This window comes from Chaetomium globosum, genomic scaffold (genome assembly GCF_000143365.1).
Source record: "Chaetomium globosum CBS 148.51 scaffold_7 genomic scaffold, whole genome shotgun sequence".
NCBI lineage: Eukaryota > Fungi > Ascomycota > Sordariomycetes > Sordariales > Chaetomiaceae > Chaetomium > Chaetomium globosum.
The window spans coordinates 711696-731382 of NT_165982.1; the positions used below are offsets into that span (position 1 = coordinate 711696).

A 19687-nucleotide genomic window follows, 5' to 3' on the forward strand; every position below is an offset into this window, starting at 1 on the left:
GGGCGAGTTCGTTGGCGAGGGTGGATCGGGGGGATGAGATCTCGTTTGGGGGGCAGAAGTGGACGGATGGGACGTGCGTGGTGGCGGGGGAGGAGGTGTTCGAGACAACGAGGGTGGAGAACGGGCAGGCGGCGTTTGAGGTCAAGGCGGCGGAGGCGTTGTTGGTTTATTTGCGGTAGATGGACGGGGTGGGCTGAATACTGGGTTGTGATGCTTTTTATCTCCAAGTTTGTTAGGCATGGCGGCTTGAGGGCGGCTTGCGGATGGAGAAAGCTTCGAAAATCTCCAGCTTAAAATGCGGACGCACTGGAAGAAAAGAAAACCGTAACAGGTCGACGACCTCCAAGGGAAAATAAGAATTGCAACCCGGAAGGAACACTGGACCATTAACTGCTGCATTATGGGAGGGTACCATCAAGCCCCCGGTAATCTGCCTAGAGACTTTCGAAGGTTGGAGGATGGTTGCTTCACTCAGCCTTGCAGCTGACTTGAACTCATAGTAAAGGAGCTGTTACTCGGACGTTATGCGAGACAGCCTTGGATAAAATAGTACATTACCTCAGCACTTGAGGTAGCCCAGAATAGTCGGGTACTCGGGTTGGCCTCGCTCTTGGTCGATGGATTGCGGGTCCAGCAACCGAGGGCAGCGTTGAACCTATCGTGCAGCCACTGACTGGGGCAGTTGCAGCTTTCCCGTCAATTGGGGCAGAGCATTGTCCTCCAATTCACTGTTGCATCACGTGCGGTCTTTGTGCAACATGCAGCATTTGTCGTTGTTGGGCCTCCAACAAGTGAGCCTTGCAAGCTGCTGCCTTGAGCGGCCGCCCATGATTTCTTCTCGCCGGACTATCCATCCCAAACCTTAAAGCGCATCCCAACTCCAACTTCTGTGCGGCATTTTATCATCGTGGGAAGTAATTTGCGTCAAAAACTTTGATCATGGCTCAAAACGGCGCCTTCTCAGCCCTCAAAGAAGGCACGGTGGTCAGCACTACGGGACCCATTCAGCAGAACGCGGAATCAGTCGAACAGCTAAACAAGCTGGTTGCCTCCATCAAAGCCTTGAAGCGGGCTGGTTATGTGGTCGAGAAGCTCACCGATGCCGAACTCGATCAAAAGAGACGATGCAGTAGATGCGGGATCAGAGGTGAGTCACGAACTGCCTTCATAACACCGGCCGAGAAATGACCGGTTTTATTTAAGGTAGTCAACTTACTGACGTACACGCTATACAGTTGCAAAGCCACCTCGCATTCGACACCACAAGACCGAAGTTGCCGAAAACAAGTCACCGAAAACTGAGGAGAGCGGCTCTCAGGCGCAGGAAAACCCGAATCATCGTGGCACTGACGTCGCGAACCCAAAGCCATTGGATTGCAGGTTCCACACTGGAAAGGTGGTCTACAAAGTAAGGCAATTCACGAGCTGTTGACTTGGAATCAAAAAACTGATCTCGGCCTTTTCAGGTGTGGACATGCTGCCGGAAGCATGTTAGCGAAGACCCTTGCACGATCAAGAAGGACCACGACGTGCGAGATGACCAGAACGGAGCAAACGAGCGGCGCTGGCAGTGCCATGTCACCGCTCCTGAAACAAAGCCCAGCCATCGCGCCGCAGTAGCCATCGACTGTGAGATGGGCACCGCTTTCGACGGCGATAGCGAACTCATCCGTCTTACCGTTGTTGACTACTTCACTGGAAAGGCTCTCATTGACAGCCTGGTCTACCCTGACGTGCCGATGATGCACTTCAATACGCGATGGTCGGGCGTTACAAAAGGCGACATGGAGAGGGCGCGCCGAGAACACAAATGTATCCTAGGCAAAGCCGCTGCTCGAAAGGCCATCTTTCGATACGTGGGACCATCCACCATCGTCATTGGACACGGGGCTCAAAGCGATCTTCTCTCTCTCCGATGGATCCACCATCGCGTAGTCGACTCTCTTCTCATTGAATCATCTCGGCGGAAGGAAGCCGAGTTAAAAGCGGAACGAGAGAGAAGGAAGAAGGAAGAGGAAGAGGCCAAATGGGACGAGCCCAAGGAAGGCGCGGGGCTCGGCGGCACTTCAGAAGACGCTGAGCTAAACAAAAAGGGAGTAGCAAAGCTTTACGACAAGGACGGGGTGGAATCCAAGGAAGGAGTTAAGGCCAGGGAAGCGAACAAGCCCAAAGAAGGGGATAAGGCCTCAGAAAGAAAGCCGGGCAATAAACAGCCACGCCGCAAAAACAACCCTGACGGCATGTCACTCAAGGCACTCACCATGAAGCACTTGGGGCGGGCGATTCAGGTAGGCAACAAGGGCCATGACAGCTTGGAGGACGCTCTCGCTGCTAGAGACCTAGTCCACGCTTACATTACCGACCCGGGCCGCTTTACATCGCAAAGCGAGGTATCAGCGTCTGAGACGGTATGGTAGGTCAGATGTATGTTGATAGCTGCGCTGAAATACTGATTGGGAGTCCGCAACATCTTGGGTGGTCAACCCGGGCGGAAGACAAGTTACCATGAAACCTACGCTTATGCAGGCACTTCCACACATCCATACTTAGAATCCAACCGTCTTGGGCCATTTATTCTGCTTAAATCAACTGTCCGTATGTTTTGAACTGTCCCAGAAGACCACCTTATAACCCCCTTTATTCAATCCATGATGTACAATGGTGAGGATCATCACCAGCTTAAAGGTTGGCTGTTTTTTGCGTCTCCCCGACAACATACATGCCACGCTCGTAGCCGCCCAAACCGGAGCTCGACTTCTCAACTGCACGGGGTGATTGGTGCGTACCCCCAACCCTACGCATCAGCGCAAACGCCCTCCCCGGGCTCTCGTTCGCGCGGGAGTTCCCCCTTACCCGCCCTGCTCCGGCATCCTAGTCGCCGCCGGCGGCTCCGAGGCGTGTGCATCCGGCACCGGATTATCCCCGTTCATCCAGGTAACAAACCTTATTCCCGGGAACCAGCCCGGGAGAGGGCGAGGAGAAGGTAAAGAATCTATCGTTAACGTTTCGCTGGCATATGTGGATGCACACAACCGTCTTTAACCTCCTCAACGCAGACCCAGGAGCCTCCACAGAAACGTCATGCCACTCAGCACAGCCGTTAGGCCAGTATACGCGATCAGCACGCCATAGCCAGTTCCATACCCTCCCATGACTTGCCCTTTCCACGGCATACCCCTAATGAGAGCATTACTCAAGGGCCCGGAAATGACATTCCCGACTCCCCTCCCAACACAAAGGTGACCCTGCACCATGCCCGGGTCAATGTGGCCGTACCCCTCCTCCTCACTGTTCTGCGACACCTCCTTCATGATTCCCGGCCAGGTCGATGCCCAGGACCCGGCCGATATGCCGTACAAGACGCAGAACACGTACAGGACAGGAAGAGATTTCGCCAGCCCCCAGACCACCAAAACAGAGACGGATGCGCCCACCGCCGAGATGATCATGCAAGTCGTGACGTACAGCCGGTCGGTCATGGAGCCCATGATGGCGAGGCCGGCCGTCGCGGAGATGTTGATCAGCATAAGCGTCAGCGCGGACATAAACGTTGAAGTGCCGAAGGTCTCGCGGGCGTAGGTTGGTAGGTAAATGCCCGGGAGGAAGTAGCCCGTTGCCTCAACCACGTTCGACGTTTGGTGGAGGACAAACCGCCTGGGCATGACGAACCGCATGTCGAAGGGCTTTTTAACGTTGTGGGGATTCGCGAAGTACGGGAGTCTGGGCTTAACGTAGAAAGCCAGAGGAGCCGAGCACGCAAAGAGGATGCCGGCTGAGATTCTCAAGGCTGTCCGGAACCCAAGACTATCGAGCAAAGCCTGGAGGACAAGAGGGAAGACAACACCACCGACCCCTGCGGCGCTCCACACGAGGCCGTAGGCGAGGCCTTTGCGGCGGGAAAACTACTCGTCGATGTACAGCGTGGAAAGGCAGTATGCCACACACCCACCGACGCCGAAGAGCACTCCCTGGACCCCGATGAGCTGAAGCGCGCTGTTGCAGAATGAGCTGGCCCCCAGAGACAGACACGCCAGGAAGAGTCCGGCAAGCGTGGACCATCGGGCCCAGCGAGGGTACAGGCGGCATATGGTAAGCACGAATGGCGTCGCCAGATACATGATTCCCTGGTAATAATGAGAGAGGTAAGATTCAGGGCGGGCCCATCCACGTGGAAGACATATGTGAGCTTGAAGACACTGGGCAAAACTCACCGGATGTTACAGCTTCAATGACATAACAAGCGGCTAAAAACAGCCACGCATCCTTCCCCCGGTCGACGGGCGGCAAACAGGAGTCGCCATTTCGCGCTTGGGACTCGGTGTTCTCGTTTGGTGTATTCTCGTCCTCGCTCTGTCCAACATTGTACTCGTTCTCTGTGTTTACGCTGAGAGAATGCTGGAAGCTTTCAACAACGGCGGAAGGTTGCGCCATGGTAATTAGGATATATGCGAAACCTAGGACAGCGGCTGTAGCTGGAATAGTCACCTCAAGCATACCATATACAGTCCTACTAAGCTGAAATAGGACGTTTCCCAGAAGCAAGAGTGGTGAAATTAGGCGACAGTCCCGGCACCCGTGAGTTCCACCACGCTGGGGGTCCGAGAAACGAAACTGAGGATGCGGAGCGGTGCAACCCCAGACCCGGCATTGGACACAGTGCGTGCTTGTGTAAATATGGGGCCAGTACTGAGCCGAAGGAGAGACCAAAAACACTCCGGATGGTCCAACATCGAAAATCTCCGAATCAAGACAGCCCGACCATTCTCAAAACATTTACTGCCCGACGGTCCCTTCGAACTATGAATGCAAGCAGCATGGTATTTTTAGCTAGACGTTACCGTTGACGGCCCAGGACACTTTCCGGGAAACCGTAACAACGAGGAAGTGGACGACTCATCCATAGTTAGGTAGATAGATACCCGCCCCTGGATTTTGACGTGGCTACACCATGTTCGGCCAGTGGGTTGATAGCCGCGGATGTTTAACGCTCATGTTTTTAATCTTGATGTCACGGGCACATCTGTGACTCGGCAGTTACATGGTTAAGTGTCAGAGCCGGGTAGGTATGTGATGCAGTTGGCGCGTCATAGCCCCCCGTCCCTCCGAAGATCGGCATCATGGCACTCCGAAAATCCTCTCGCTTAGCAGGGTGGAAGTAAGCCGCACGAAGAAGGTCATGAACGGAAGTTTGGACTTTTATATAGTCCACCCAACGCTGAGTAGCTACCTTCTATGAGAGTTCTTTCCCGGACCACTGCGGGAGGTAGAAGAGAAGCGGTGGAAAGGCGACTTGAAACCTTACGACCAGCTGAGGCAGAGAGATCCGACAAGAGGAACGCGGAAAGGGTTGGGATCTAGGCGCTCGTCTCCGTGGCGATTACAAACGGCCCAGACCCGTCCCAGGCCACAAAAGTCCTAGAGCCCTCGGTTTCTCGTTTGCTGAGTACATGTATATCTCATCTCTCTTTCAACCAAGCAGGGGTTGTTGATTACAATTCCCCAACCGCCAACCCACCACGCAGCCCAACCTTTGTGTGCCGAGGCCAGACGGCAACTGATATTTGCAGCTTCCCAGATTCCCAGCTACCTACGTAATGTATAGACGGGAAGAAGCGGCATGGGGACCACGACAGTGAGTCTTTTCGCAGGTCGGCGTTATTAATTCGGGCGAAACGGAGAGGGATCCGTACATTAGTTGGTCTTAATGGTAGACTGATATTATAGCGGGCGTGGTGGTTAAAGGAACGGGACGGCAGGGCAATCACCAGGCCGGCGGACGACTTTGACCATCAGCAGGAGACGCTATTCCGGAACGAAACCCTAAGGAGGCATGACGGTCTCAACAAGGCGAAGAGCTCACTGCTGATTCAAATCCGGACGGGAGCAATAGGCCTACGGGTCTTCTTGTTCACACGGGGAGTCCCGGAGGTTCTGACGCCTGCCTGCGAGTGTGGCGAGGGACGAGAGACTGCCGAACACCTAGTAGTGTGGTGTTTGGCCCCACCGTTGGCTCGAAGATGGGAGAGGACTGGAATTCGGACACGACGGGACTTTTACTCTGTTCTACACGGCATCAATCCCACGACTGCACGGCTCGCGAGGAGAGTTCTCGACTGGCTGAAGGACTCGGGGAAGCTGCCGATGTACAACTTAGCCAGGAGGCTCGAGCTGGAAGCGGCGGCCTGAAGCGCCCCCGTTCGGAGGCCAGGAGGCCTCCTCTCTTTGTATACGCAGACTCACCAGAACGCATCGTTCTTTGATTGTTGGTATGGGTTTTTCACCCGGCCCGGGAGGGCACGGTTTTCCTGTACACTAAATAGCTGAGGGTCCGGCACGCCCTAGGGCATAGCGGAGTATGAATAATAATATTTATTATGTCAATTAGAGTGCAACGTGATGGGGGCCGAATCCAAGCTGATCCTTTCCACCCCCTTTTCAGTCCCCACTGCGAGTTACGAGCCCTCGATCTCATAGTACGTTACAAAGGGACATCAATAGAATCTAGTTGAAGAAGCACGGCACCGCAACCCAGAAGCTGGGTAGATTCTGCGAACAGCCTGAACAAAAAGACTTGAGTCGGCTACAACCATATACATCGAACATACATCCCCCCCAGTTCCACTCCCTTCCTACCTACATACCTACAACACCACCCCACCAACCCCCCATCCACCCTACCGCACCTAACAGCTCTCCACCGCCGGCCCCGGCGGCGTGTAGCTCGTCGGCACGGGGTAGTAGATGTTGATGAGGATGCCCGGGTCGGTGGCCGAGTAGGCGCCGGGGAAGGCGACCTTGCTCTTGGGGCTCCACGAGCCGCTGCCGCCCGTGACGGACAGCTGCGCGCAGCTGAGATAGAACTGCGCGCCGCCCGCGCTGCCCGCGCTGTGCAGCGCGATGTGCTCCACCCGGAGCAGGTACTCGCCGTCCGACAGGCAGCTGGGAATGGTTACGGGGATGGATTTGGCGCCTGTGAGAAAACAAAAAGAGGTTAGTTGGTGGGAGTGTTGGTGGGGGGATGGGGAGGCGTACCGTCGCTGGACCAGGTCATGCTGGCGCCGAACTCGGGCATCTCCTGGTAGATCTTGGACCAGACCTCGCCCGAGCCGTCCCAGGTGGCGGCGGTCTCGCCCTCGGGGACCTTGGCGATGTAGAAGGCCATGGGGCCCGGGTGGGAGACGGAGGCCTTGGCGTTGTAGTTGAGGACCTTGCCGGCCGTGACCGAGTAGGTCTCGGGGGCGCCTGTGCCCGGGTCGCGCTCGTAGCACCGGATCTGGTCCGAGGTGACGTCCGTCACGGGGCCGTTGCTCTGGTAGTTGGTCGTCGTCCGGACATATTGCCAGTCGGCCGAGTCGTCGACGCTGGGGAAGGTGTCTAGGCAGATGGCTGTGTTAGCACGGCAGGCCGGGCAAGAGAGAAGGGGATGGCTTACAATGCGCCTCGGCGAGAGCGGCCGCGAGCACAGCGGTGGCAAGGGTCAGCTTCATCTTGTCTGGTAAGTGGTTCAACAACAGAGGATCGGTTGTCTGTAAGTCGTGAAGGACAGGCTAAGAGCTCGATCGGGCGACGCGAACCAGAAAGTCAGGGGCCGTCTCCCAGCTCTCTGAATGATGACCATTTTATACGCCTGATCGCTCACCTCTTCTCCTATTCCCGGCCATCTCCATAACAAACCCGTCGAAGCCGTCGAATCCGTGTAAGCGAAACCGGGAGCGGCTCTCCATGTCCCGCCCTGCCAAGGAACGAGTGCCGCCCAACGGGTAAAGGGCCGCGGGTAAAAGCACCCCGGGCTCGCCAGCCAGTTGGATTTTTGTTTTTAGATTGGTCTTGCCCCTTTGGCGAATCCTGGGCGAACCGAATAAAGTAGTCCCCTGTTCCACCTGATCTGGGGTATCGACAATCCCATCCCATCTGAGATCGGCATCCTGGGGTGCAGAGGCTCCGAGACGGTTCTTTCGGCATGGCGCTCCTCGAGTTGTGGATCCGTCGACACTCGCATCAACATGCGCGTCGAAATCTTGTTTCAACGAGATTTGTCAGTTGCGCAGGCCCCCCACACCTCCTCCGCGGCCAACGGCTGAGCGGATGTCCTCCATGAAGTGTAGGAAGAGGTAACCACGCACCCACGTAACCACTGCAACCACCACTGCTTGAGAGAACGTCCGAAGTAGCCCCTTACGATAATAGGGCCCACATTCTGGCCTCGGGGAAGAGAAGCTCGAGAAGGTCAAGAAACAAGAAGAAGCCCTCTGCTAATCAACGCCTTTTTCTTCCTAGAATGGCATGAGGTTTCCAGATTTAGCACTCAGGGCGGGAGATTTACAGTGATCCGAGGCAGACCACTTCAGTCGTTATCCACACTCTGTTCACATCGTAGATCATGCTAGAGATATCCAAGGCGGGACCAACAGTGCGCTGTCTCTTTTATCATCCCCCTTCACCTTCAATGTTGTGGGCGTCCAAGACCAGGGCTGTCAAAGCCAGTTAGCACAATTCCACATGGACAAAATGTGCTGGGTCCGGGCTGCTGTTTTTGAGTGGCGCGGTAGCTATCGCCGACCGCGTAACGCGTCACGCGCGTTTCACGCGCGTTTCAGGGAGCGCAAATACTGTGTAGGCTCCGTAGCCCGGCTTACTTGTCTCTGAAGCCCCACTGTCTTGAATACCATCACCCAAACCAAGCAAAAACCAAATCAAGGCAGGTCATCTCAACTCCTTTCTATCCAAACCGGCATACATACAAACAATCAGCCCTCCCGTGCGCTCCACAGTTTCTGTTGAGCAACGGAATACCTCGAGCATGCCAATAAAGCCATCGGAAACATGGCCGGAAGAGAAATGGAGAGACCCGAGCGACTCCCAAAAGATTGAGGGCCCCCAATGCCCACAACCTTATCAAGTACGTCAGCCAATTCTCACTCCTCGGTTTGCTGGATGTGACCGAAAAGTGCTTTGTCGATGTCTGCTTACCTAGGTACCTACGAAATCTAATCGTCAAAATAGGAGGTGCATACCTTTACCTGCCGGCTAAACAGCGCTATCCCATACTCATGGCTGGGGCAAGACCCTGTAAAGATGGCATTGTGGCAGAGGAGAGCCTTCATCTCCTCATGCCGCAATGCCACGCGCGAAAACCTCTCTCCATGCATCAGTGCTACCTGTCACGGCCAAAGATCGACATGGGTCGTGGCCTATGTTTCATCCGGCAAAATTCCACCCGCCAACCAGCCCAGGCGCACTGGGCCGAGTGGGAGCAAATCTCCTTTGCTAAACCTCGGTGAAGGCAGGGCCCAGTGGGAGGCCCGAGACAAGCGCTCAATGGATGACCATGTCGGCCGCCCGCTATTCTTCTGGAACGCGGCGCTCTTTGGTCCCGTGCACGCGTCCTTGTTCCAGTTCTATTTATGTCGACGATGAGACTTTACGAAGGCTGAACTGGCACGTAAAGCGCTTCCTCGAAGGGGATGAGCAGTGGCGGCGACCTGGAAACAGAGGCCTTCGTTGAGCTTGAAGGATGCTGTATTCCCGGAAGAACCTGTTGGCGAGCCCGACCGAGTCGCTGATACGACTGTCAGAGCACCAGTGCATGGACGAATATGGTGACTATCCCGATGCAAATCCACAGTTACTCGATCTACGTAACAACTATTTTTGAGTGGCTGGCTAACACTCGCAGGTGTCTCGACTTCAGCCGTTCGGGGGGCATCCTCCCACTGCCGGTGTTAGCCTTTCTTGCTGTCCAAACACACAGAGGCCCAGAGCACGACGAGAACATTCATGACCCCTTTGTTTGTTTTGGACAAGCCTACGCGGCACCCTGGCCGAGTACGGGACCTCGAAGTACTCATTATGAGACTAGCGCACGATGGATGCTCAGAATTCTATATCATACTCGGTGCTTCGTCGTTACCTCGCGGGTTTTGGACGATAGCAAGCGAGCAATAAGTTCGCTTATGCAGGAGCCAGTAACTGTCGGTACTGGGTTGAAACTGGATCGTGGCTTTGCTCAGAGCTCGACGTCGTTTATTTCTTCCTGGCCAAGTATGCGCTGCCGCACATGAAACGGGGCAGGCCACCATCGTCAACAATGCCAGCATCAACGCCTACCGTTGGCCGGCCTGACCTCCTTCGACTACACCTTTCGGACGAAGGGTGCTATTGTGTCCTTCACACGCGGCCTGAGCAACCAGCAGGTTCGGAAGGGTATCCGGGTCAACGCCATGGCGCCTGGCCCGGTTCTCAAAGCACCGCGGCTTCCCGTCGACAACGCCTTACAAAATACCGTATCCGTGTGGCTAGAGGACTGGGCAGCAGCCTGGAATGCCAGCCTAGATGAGATTAACACTATCGTCAATGTTAATGTGCGTCCTCTTCCAGCATACTGTCACATCCCTTCCGCATCCAAGCTCTGCCGCCCACTCAGGCTAACCTTCCTGGCCCTGTGTAGCTCGACGATGTGATAAGGGAAGGATTGGATTTCTGAACATATGTTTGACGATTCATTCCAAGTTTCAGCCATGTACAGCTCGGTCTTGCATCTGCTCAGGATCTTTTTCCACTCACATCACCGAATCCTCCACGCATATCAGCGAACTCAGTTACGCCATTAGATGGGACGTTTTGGGGGAAGAAGGAGCACTCGCTGTCAAGGAGAACTTGGACATCCTGGTGCTTAATAAGAACAGGTTGACCGATCAGCTCCTCCGTCGTATCCAGGACAAGACGGCTGAGATTGAAAGCCTCCGGGACGCGGTAAGAAATGGCTCAACGAATGTCTGAGCCTGCGACGTGACTGACAACCTTACTTAACCCCCGACGCAGATTCTCAACGCCACGTCACTTAGGGAAGCTTCGGCAAGCACCGAGGTGAACTCGTATCTCTTCATCTTCACCGTCATGACTATCTTCTATCTGCCGCTCAGTTTCGTTACGGTGAGTCTTACCCCGCCGCTCCACGTACGGCAGCATAGTAGCCGTGCATGATCCCGCACATATATGGTTCGGGGCTTACGTAGAACCTAGTCCATCTTCGGCATGAATTTGTTTGACAAGGAAGATCCCTCTGCCAACCAGACCTCATTTTATGTCACCATGGTTTTGACGGCCGTAATTACTTATGGCGCGGCTCTGTTGGCAGTTTGGTTCATTGCGCCCCCAACCCAACGCGAGAAACTAAAGGCGGCTTTGGGGAGGGCTCTGGGTAAATAAGCCAGAGACGTCAAGTAGAGCACTGCCATCCTGGTACGTGGTGTGGTTGCTACCGTGTGCAGAGGTGGTTGGATACATGGGAGAAGTGGGAATGAGACTTGACTACCTTAATAACTCAAAGTCACACCAACCCTTCACTACCAGTTACAATCAAGGCCAATGGCCATCATCAACGGATCGTTCTTGAAGTTACCGTGGTGTCGTCCGGTCGTGTCCCGAAAGCTTGTTTTGCCTGGCATCCAATAGTTGGTGGGGAGACCGACAAGGTCCGACGAGCCTGCTTGGTCCGTCGATTGGCCAATGCACCATCGAAATGCAGGTTCATGTACGTCTTTGATTCGAATTGGTCTGTAGGGAAAGCAAGGTTCACGTACCTCAGCTGCCCAGGTAGTGGGGAAGTTCTCATCGTCAGGAATTTACAACCTGCTGACCCATGCATGCATCATGATACGTGGAGCGAGGGAAATCGTATTACCGCTTCGGGATGCAATGGACATACGGCGGCTCCCAGTTACCTATACGTAGCAAAGGTGTTATCGTAGACGGCGAGAGGCCAATGTGGGCCGGGATACTCTGTCTGCGCCCGTCGGCGGAGAAGTCGGGGTTTGCGAAGGGCATGGGGGTCGTGCACTTTTCTCCGACCCGCGACATCCACATCCACTCAAAACCTTCGTGGTATTTTTCGTATGTATGTACATGGGCGTTTCTCGCCTCCCCAGGTAACATCCACCATGGCCAACAATAACTTTGATAACGCCGAACCGAACGGCCCCCGGGCTACTCAAGCAATTCTCGATGCAATCGCAGATCTTAGGGCCGACTTGACAACCCAAATGACCCGTCTCGAGAACACCCAGCGCCGGATGCTGAACTCGCGGCAGCCCCATTTTTTGGTACCGCTACTACACCCTGTAACTAGGGTTGAGATACAAGATTGCCCAACTACAATTGCCCAGATTCTCCGACTATCCGGGGCCGAGGCAATCTGTATCCTGCAGGCGCTGCAAGTGCCAGTGCACCAATTCACTCTCACCCGATAGGTACGCGGATCGCCGACCGGCGGCTTGGCAGCTGCAACCCGCCAAACTTGGACCTGGCAACCATCTAAACCCTGTCCGTTACCATCAACAAACCGACAACCCAAAAGCGACAAACGGGAACCTTCGAAACATCATTCACACTACATCAGAGCGCCACAATCTCAGAGTATGGGCAGCTCGGGTATAGGGCCCAACTTGGTGGCAACTTAGCCCGATATGTCGCTCGTTCCATACCACCCACGCGAAGGACGCGAAATCGTGCTGTACGTCATCGACCCTGTTCATCACCCCTCCCCCCCTTCACTCCCCTAAACGCCCCGCCATCGACTTTCGGGATCAATCGCACGTGCAAGACGGACGATTCCCCAATGGCATCAATTGAAGGGCTGCGCAAGATCCATCATGTATCACGCCATGGACCTTGCTAACGTACCTCGACCGCAGCCGACACCACAACGCTATCGTCGTCCGCGATCCATCGTCGCAGCGTCTCGAGATCAGGGGTCTTCAGCTGCACGAATGCCCGACCTGCCATCAACCCCTCCGCTCGAACTCCCCGGATAGACACTACGATAACACCCACCATGGCGACAATTTCGTCGATCCCAATTATTTCCGCATGCTGCGCGCAGGACACAACACAAACAATTCGTCTTCGTCCCAGTCACCCCCGAGTCCAATCCGCCGCCTCGTCCAACCCCTTCCCGCTGTGGTCCATGACGAACATGAAGGCGACGTCGAGTTTGTCAGCAGCTCGCCTGCCCCGCAAAGCGGCGGTCGCATAAAACGGGAGGCATTCAGCCCACATTACTTCAACACCTTCTTCATTGAAGAGAGGGAACTTGGCAGAGGAGGCAAGGGTGTCGTGCTGTTGGTGCGGCACGAAATCGATGGCTGCAACCTCGGGCACTTCGCTTGCAAGCGTGTTCCGGTCGGGGACGATCACGCCTGGTTGGAGAAGGTGCTCGTCGAGGTTGAGCTGCTCGCCAACCTGGCACATCCCAATCTGGTGTCCTACCGCCACGTCTGGCTTGAAGACGTCCAGCTCACTCGTTTCGGCCCGAGCGTGGCCTGCGCCTTTATCCTGCAGCAATATTGCAACGGGGGCGATTTGCTGCAGTACGTCATTGGTGACAAGCCGAGAGAGGCGACGAAGGAGGAGCTCAAGGCCCAAATGCGACGCCGGTCCAGGGGGCAGACAGAACGTCCCCAGGTCCAAAAGCGACTGGCCCCGGAAGAGATTTACTCGCTCTTTAAAGATATAACGTCTGGCCTATCCTATCTCCACGCGGCCAACTACATCCATCGAGACTTGAAGCCAAGCAACTGTCTTCTGCACCAGGATGGTAACCAGCTGAAATGCCTGATCAGCGATTTTGGCGAAGTGCAACCAGAGAATGCGGTCCGCAAATCAACAGGGTCAACAGGGACCATTTCTTACTGCGCACCGGAAGTACTGAAAAGGGACGCCAGCGGCAGATACGGCAACTTCACCACCAAGTCGGACGTCTTTTCCTTGGGCATGATCCTGTATTTCATGTGTTTCGGACGTCTTCCGTATGCCAATGCCAACAGCGTTCAAGAGGAGCTGGAGGACGTCGACCAGCTGCGCGCCGAGATATCCCATTGGAAAGGGTTTCAGGACGAGAGGAAAGCTCGACCGGATTTGCCGTCAAAGTTATACCAGCTGCTCTCGAGACTTCTGGCCGTAAATCCTGCGGACCGGCCGGCTGCCAGTGAAATCATGGGGGCCATGGGAGGAGAGTATAGCTTCGACAGTATGATGAGGGGTTCTAGAAACACCAGCCCACTACTCGGCCTAAGCGGACAAAGAGTCCAGAACTTAGACTCTCCCATGCCTCCCAGTACCCCCGTTCCAGGTTTGCCTCCCCCACCACCGCACTCACAGCAGTCCACTCACCGAACTAAACCCCCAGACCCCACCAAACACGCCCGCGTCAGTAGCGCCGCCGACGAAGACCTCCCGAGCCCCTTCAGCCGCGCCGCTCCCGAAGCCTCCTCCACTCAGCCCTCAGCCACCAGCAATCTCCTCGCGCGACGTCTCACACTCTCTTCCACCGCAAGCTCCCACCGCCCTCGCAACCCAGCCTCCTCCCACGCCATGACCCTCTCCCGCAGCAACCACGGCCACAGCAGCAACAACAGCCCCAGCCGCACCCACAGCCCGGTCGCGCGACGCACCCCGTCCCGTTCCCCCCAGCGCACCCCCAATGTCGTCGGATCATCCGCCATCAGCCCCGCCACCATCGCCACCCCCCTTGCTCATGGCCCCGCCCATGACCCGGACTGCCAGCGTGAGGTTGAGTGCCGTCCTGGCCGTTCTGCGCGCCCGCCGCTGGGCTGATGACCATGCCATGGTGTTGAGGTTGGTGCTGTTTGCGGGGAAGGTGCTGTCGCTGTCGTGGGTGTGCTGGCCGTATAGCGCGCAGTGGGCGGTCATGGGGGCGGTGGTGTTGTTGGGGGCGGGGGATTTACATTTGGGGAGGGGGGGTGATGGGGATGAGGGAGTGGGAGTGGGAATGAGAGTGGTGGTGGTGGCGTGGGAGGGGAGGGTGAGGGCGGGATGGGGAGGTTGAGGACTGGGTCGGGGGCTAATGGCCTGGCGCAGTCGGGTCAGGGGTTGGGGTTGATTGAGCCAGACAGCTCGTCTGACGAGAACTCGGTTGCGAATGGTGAGAGTTATAGATGGCCTGGAGGGTGGTGGAGGAGTTTGGTGTTGCTGTTGGTGCATTGCCTTGTGGTCGGGGCTACTTCGAGGGCGGGAGTGCTGTGTGCTGCTGGATGGGCGGGGAAGGCGTGGGGGGACTGGTGAGGCCTCACTCACCTGATTAAGACGGTACAAAGTCCTATTGCGGGCTTGTCACGATCACGGCCGTTACAAGGACCGTCGGCTTAGAAATCGACTCGGTATGTCAACATCCGGGCTATCGGTTCGTCTGATGGTTTGGCCAAGCCCGGGTTGCGACCACAGCGAGCAGGGGTCGGTCGTTTGTGGTGACCGGGGCTGTATGCATAAGCAGCGGCACGAGCCTTCGCGAGAGGGCTCTTGTGTCTCGGATTTACATCCGGACGGTTGGTGCAGATGTCGCATTGATGCCACAGCACAGTAGCACGGCTGTCCATGTGCGAGAGACAAAATTAGCGGGCAGCAGGATACTCGAGACTGGGCGGGGGACGTGGTGTGGGGGTTTGAAGGGCCCATCACTTGATCCGTGTGGCAGGGGCTATTGACTGGAGTACCTATACGGTATCTCGAACGTCTTCGCCAGGGCTTTTAGCAACATGAGCTTCCTATCCTAGCCGCTCCGAAGATCGGATGACGTGACGGGATGGCTTATGTTAAAAAGGCCTTAGGACCTCTACCAGCCGTGGGCGGGTCGGCTTGCGGCTGATCTCAACTCAGTAGCCTCGGGCGGAATAAACCCTTGACGGAATGGAACTGGTGGTCCGTGGAGTTTATGGGTTATGATATTCCACCCACAGAAACCCCTCCCCTCGAATTAGGGGTGGGGAAGAACCAGACGGAAGAGCAAGATTGCCTTCGATTTAGGACTCGCCGGCCTATTTTGGTCCGGCCGATCCTGCAATTTTCATTCTGGCTATAACAGAGCATCGTTATGGCACCCCACCAGTTCCAAGCATCACACGGTATTGGGTGTAGCTTTGGGTTATGGGGTGTTCATATACCAGCATGGCGGAGCAACCAAGCCAAGGACGCTGGTGAGATTGAACACCATCCTCTGGCGCGCTCACGAGACAGCAGAGCCGGCTACACGCAACCATCCACAGCCACAGGTGGCGCTCGAAGGACCCTACCAGATCGTGGAAGGCATGGGATAGATGGCGCACGGTCGATGGCCCCCTCCCCAGACGCGCGGTGTTCCATAGCTAGTCTTAGCGGCAATGTTTACCTTTTGCTCCCGCGACTTTGAAGGCTTGAACACATGATGTGCGGGATCGGGCACATAGTGCTAGATCTGCTGGCGGCCCTTGACGTCGAATGCGGGAGATATCCGAGTGGTCGGAGTTCCGCGCTTTGCTGCCACGCACATACACCACCAGCTGTCATCCATCGCTGGGTCGGCGGTGAGGGGTTGATATTATCTCGCTTACGGTTTTGTCGAGGAGTCATCAAGGTGCCCGAGGTGGAAGTACAAATGCAACGACTCCGTCGTGTCGATCTTCAGACTTCGGCTGTGGTGTTGTCCAGCGAGGTTATCATTGAAGCCTACTAAGCAACTACTCCGTTTTCGTTCTAGGAATAATCACAACAATCTGTTGGATATCGAGAATAACCTCTACATCTGCGACCCGCCCCACCTCATTGAGTCGTCTCTTAGGATAGCCCAGGCCCGTCCTTCGCTCTACACTTCAACACAACTACCTCGGTCCACTGCTTGGCGCCATACGATCTCGAAACCTTCGCACCTTCGCGCCGTACAGTGACATCACTTTGCCAACAAAAAGATGTGCTACCGCAAGATCTTCGTCCACCACCGCTGTGGCCACGAAATTACGTCCACCCTGGAGGGTTGTGGTATGCCGATCCCCCCTTGTGCCGCTCGCTCCCTCCCTTTCAGAAAGTAAACAGGCCATCAACGGTTTCCAGCCCCGAATGCTGACCGTCCTGGATAACGACAGAACAAGTCGAGTGCCGGTCGACCAAGGACAAGCCGACCGTGTCGAATAAGTACCCCTGTGTGGTCCCGAGTTGCCCGTATTATGGTATGTTTGGCTAGGTGCTGGGTTGGGGGCCGGGGGGTTAAGGGTGCTGCTTGCTCCAGGAATTGGCGATGTGTGAATCAATGTTGGTGGGAGTGGAGGATCGACATGCTTTGGCTTTTAAATACCATCTCGACCTGGGCCGTGGTAGTGGCAGAGGCGTTACGAAAGAGCCGAGTGGAGACAACTATCAAGCTTGTGCTCAAGTACTTGCACCCTGTGACAAATATATGCCTGGAGGAACTCCAGGTTCCTTAGGTCAAAAATGCCATGGCCTGCTCTAAGCACGGACTAGTTTTTACTCTATAAAAAACTCAAAAAACGGTGTCATTTCTAACCTGTACTGTCGACTTCTCACTGTAGAATTTTGGCTTTTTTCTCCTTTTCGACTCCTCTCGATAGCATCTCGATGTCTGGCGTCATCTGCATTCTGCTTCCTTGAATCAGCATCTCGCAGTTAGTCTTAGCGGTGGTGGTGCACGGACCATTTGATGCTTTGACACCTGGCCAATCGGATCGCCGGAGAAAAGCCGCTAACCCGCACTTGGCATCAGGGCCCCTGTGACTCGCTGCTTCGCTCCTGCTTTTGCATGCCTCCGTCGCGCATTCCTTGACAATCACGAACACGAACAAAAAAGTCGGATTTCTGTCAAAAAGTGGCGAAAGATGAGGTTTGCAGGGTCAACATCTATTATGGGTTGACTATACTACTAGAGCGACGCACCCGCTTCTTCATCAGCAGCTTCAGTCTGCGCGGATTCGGCCATGACGTCCCATTCCTGGAACCACGACTACAGAGAACGTCAACATTGCCAAGATTGCCTGGCTCAGCAGGAATACGTGACGAAGGGTAGCGAAGCAAATTGCTTCTTTGACGCACAAAATACACGGAACCTATCAGCTCTGTGAGATTACGCCACAGAGGTTAATCTTTACGGGATCTGATTACTGAAGCCCCTAGATGACGATATAGCTTAACTACTGGAGACCTCACATGAATGCGGCGTCATACATCGGCGATGAGGTCAAACCGGTGCTAGAGGCCACCTTTTTTACACCGCGGTGCTCCATTTTCCCAATCCAAGGAACTCGATACGTTCTTTCCATCCCGATTTTCTGACCTAAACTACAATCATCTCCTGATACTGTTTATAATTCCATTGCAGTCAAGATGGCTTCTTCTTCCGCCTTTAACAATTACATCGTTGACTCCGCTATGGGGCCTACCTGCAGCCGGCAAGTTCCTCCAGGCTCCTTTGGCGTGCCCGCTGCGCGCGGGCACGGTCACTCCTGTGGGGGGCGGGAATAGCGGACGGTCATTATCATTTGAGCAACCGGTCGAATTCAACCAGTCAGTCACTTTGGCGGAGTGGTTAACGCGCTGCCCTGCTAATTAATAGTTAGCTGCGAGGCAGTTCCTTCGGGAGCGTAGGTTCGAATCCTACAGGTGACGATTCTTTTGCTCTCTCATCCCCCTCAGCAGGTCTCTTCTTTTTGCCAGGATCAAGGCTATCATTGCTATGGTTATGATTATTGCTCTTCTTTTTTTTTTCTGTGTCCCGAACCTCCTACGTGATGGATTTCCCCGATTCTTTCCCCGATTGTCTCCAGAGCGCAAAGACACGCTCAACACTACCCATCACCATCCTACCAAAAATGGGAACAAAGAATCAATGGAAACCCAAAGGCTTGCAAGTTTCCCACTGCCTGGTTGACAGTAAAGAAAGTTCGAACAATGCTATTATATGCCGTCTTTATTGGCGGAAATTCCTCAACCCCGACAAGGAACAACAATAGAATACACAAACGAAGCAACAAAAGAGAAGACATAATTATCAAATTCCAGATATAAACCCTTTCCTCGCCCCCCAGAACACACTTACCCATCACATCACTATACACTAACATACAGAGCAACTGCCTCGATCCCACCCCAACCCCTTTTGCCTCCACCTTCCATCTTCACCCCAGATCGGAAGATAGGTAAGTCTCTAAAGTCCAGAGTCCATACTAATTCCTCACAGGGACGACGAGACTCCACACAAGCTACAAAGGCCCGGGATCCAGGCAGCGAGCGAGCCACCTTCCACCCAACCCACGCACCAACACCACCACCGCCACCACCAGGTAAGCCACCAAAAACCACCCCAACAACCACACATCACTAATCCCACACCACCCCCAACCCAACCCACCACCCAAAGCCAAGTCCAAAATGTGCACCATCGGCTACAACACCTTTCTGCTGCGGCTGCCGCACGCCCAACGTCCTCGACCTTCCAAAAGTGCGAGTACGCGCAGCTCAAGGGCCACATCTGTCCCGACTTCCAGATCAGCGAGGACCCGAGCCGGTCCAAGACCTACGACCTGCTGGCGTGCATGGCACACTCGTGAACCGGCGAGAAACATCATCGGCTTGTGTGTGGTGGAGAAGGAGGGTGGAAGGGTATTTATTAAAGAGGGGGGGGAGACGGACTATTGGGAGGGTGGGTGTCAGGGGATGGTTTTAGGGGGGGGGGAAGTGAGGGTGTGAGGTAAGTGTAATTAAGTGTAAGTGTAAGTGGGGGGGAGGGGGGGGAGTGAGTAAGTATAGGATTATTATGAGGACGGGAAAAGGAGAGAGATGGCGGAAGCAGGTGTGGACTTCTGCTGCTCTAAGGACGGGAGCTGGTGGCTGTACTTCTCATGATGAGTAT

The 19687-nt window shown here is 55.1% G+C and overlaps 7 protein-coding genes and 1 non-coding gene across 8 annotated transcripts; 6 read left to right on the forward strand and 2 right to left on the reverse strand.

Moving 5' to 3' along the window:
* Positions 1–939: 939 nt before the first annotated feature.
* Positions 940–2417, forward strand: CHGG_09802 (uncharacterized protein; the record flags this gene model as incomplete). Its single annotated transcript, XM_001227728.1, has 3 exons — positions 940–1147; positions 1236–1408; positions 1467–2417. 3 exons carry the CDS (start codon positions 940–942, stop codon positions 2415–2417), a joined length of 1332 nt encoding a protein of 443 aa, XP_001227729.1.
* A 630-nt stretch (positions 2418–3047) lies between these two features.
* Positions 3048–4431, reverse strand: CHGG_09803 (uncharacterized protein; the record flags this gene model as incomplete). Its single annotated transcript, XM_001227729.1, has 3 exons — positions 3048–3818; positions 3946–4124; positions 4212–4431. 3 exons carry the CDS (start codon positions 4429–4431, stop codon positions 3048–3050), a joined length of 1170 nt encoding a protein of 389 aa, XP_001227730.1.
* A 686-nt stretch (positions 4432–5117) lies between these two features.
* CHGG_09804 (uncharacterized protein) lies at positions 5118–6186 on the forward strand (the record flags this gene model as incomplete). The annotated part of the gene is made up of 3 exons (XM_001227730.1): positions 5118–5155; positions 5603–5632; positions 5757–6186. The coding sequence occupies 3 exons, from the start codon at positions 5118–5120 to the stop codon at positions 6184–6186; spliced, it is 498 nt and encodes a 165-aa protein (XP_001227731.1).
* A 497-nt stretch (positions 6187–6683) lies between these two features.
* Positions 6684–7487, reverse strand: CHGG_09805 (uncharacterized protein; the record flags this gene model as incomplete). Its single annotated transcript, XM_001227731.1, has 3 exons — positions 6684–6970; positions 7033–7374; positions 7433–7487. 3 exons carry the CDS (start codon positions 7485–7487, stop codon positions 6684–6686), a joined length of 684 nt encoding a protein of 227 aa, XP_001227732.1.
* Positions 7488–11939: 4452 nt separating this feature from the next.
* CHGG_09806 (uncharacterized protein) lies at positions 11940–14613 on the forward strand (the record flags this gene model as incomplete). The annotated part of the gene is made up of 3 exons (XM_001227732.1): positions 11940–12048; positions 12128–12248; positions 12693–14613. The coding sequence occupies 3 exons, from the start codon at positions 11940–11942 to the stop codon at positions 14611–14613; spliced, it is 2151 nt and encodes a 716-aa protein (XP_001227733.1).
* A 2123-nt stretch (positions 14614–16736) lies between these two features.
* Positions 16737–17070, forward strand: CHGG_09807 (uncharacterized protein; the record flags this gene model as incomplete). Its single annotated transcript, XM_001227733.1, has 2 exons — positions 16737–16806; positions 17009–17070. The coding sequence occupies 2 exons, from the start codon at positions 16737–16739 to the stop codon at positions 17068–17070; spliced, it is 132 nt and encodes a 43-aa protein (XP_001227734.1).
* A 1092-nt stretch (positions 17071–18162) lies between these two features.
* Positions 18163–19385, forward strand: CHGG_09808 (uncharacterized protein; the record flags this gene model as incomplete). The annotated part of the gene is made up of 3 exons (XM_001227734.1): positions 18163–18274; positions 19016–19118; positions 19196–19385. 3 exons carry the CDS (start codon positions 18163–18165, stop codon positions 19383–19385), a joined length of 405 nt encoding a protein of 134 aa, XP_001227735.1.
* Positions 18347–18444, forward strand: CHGG_11231. Its single transcript has one exon. It is a non-coding gene; the product is annotated as a tRNA-Ser (tRNA).
* Positions 19386–19687: the final 302 nt, after the last annotated feature.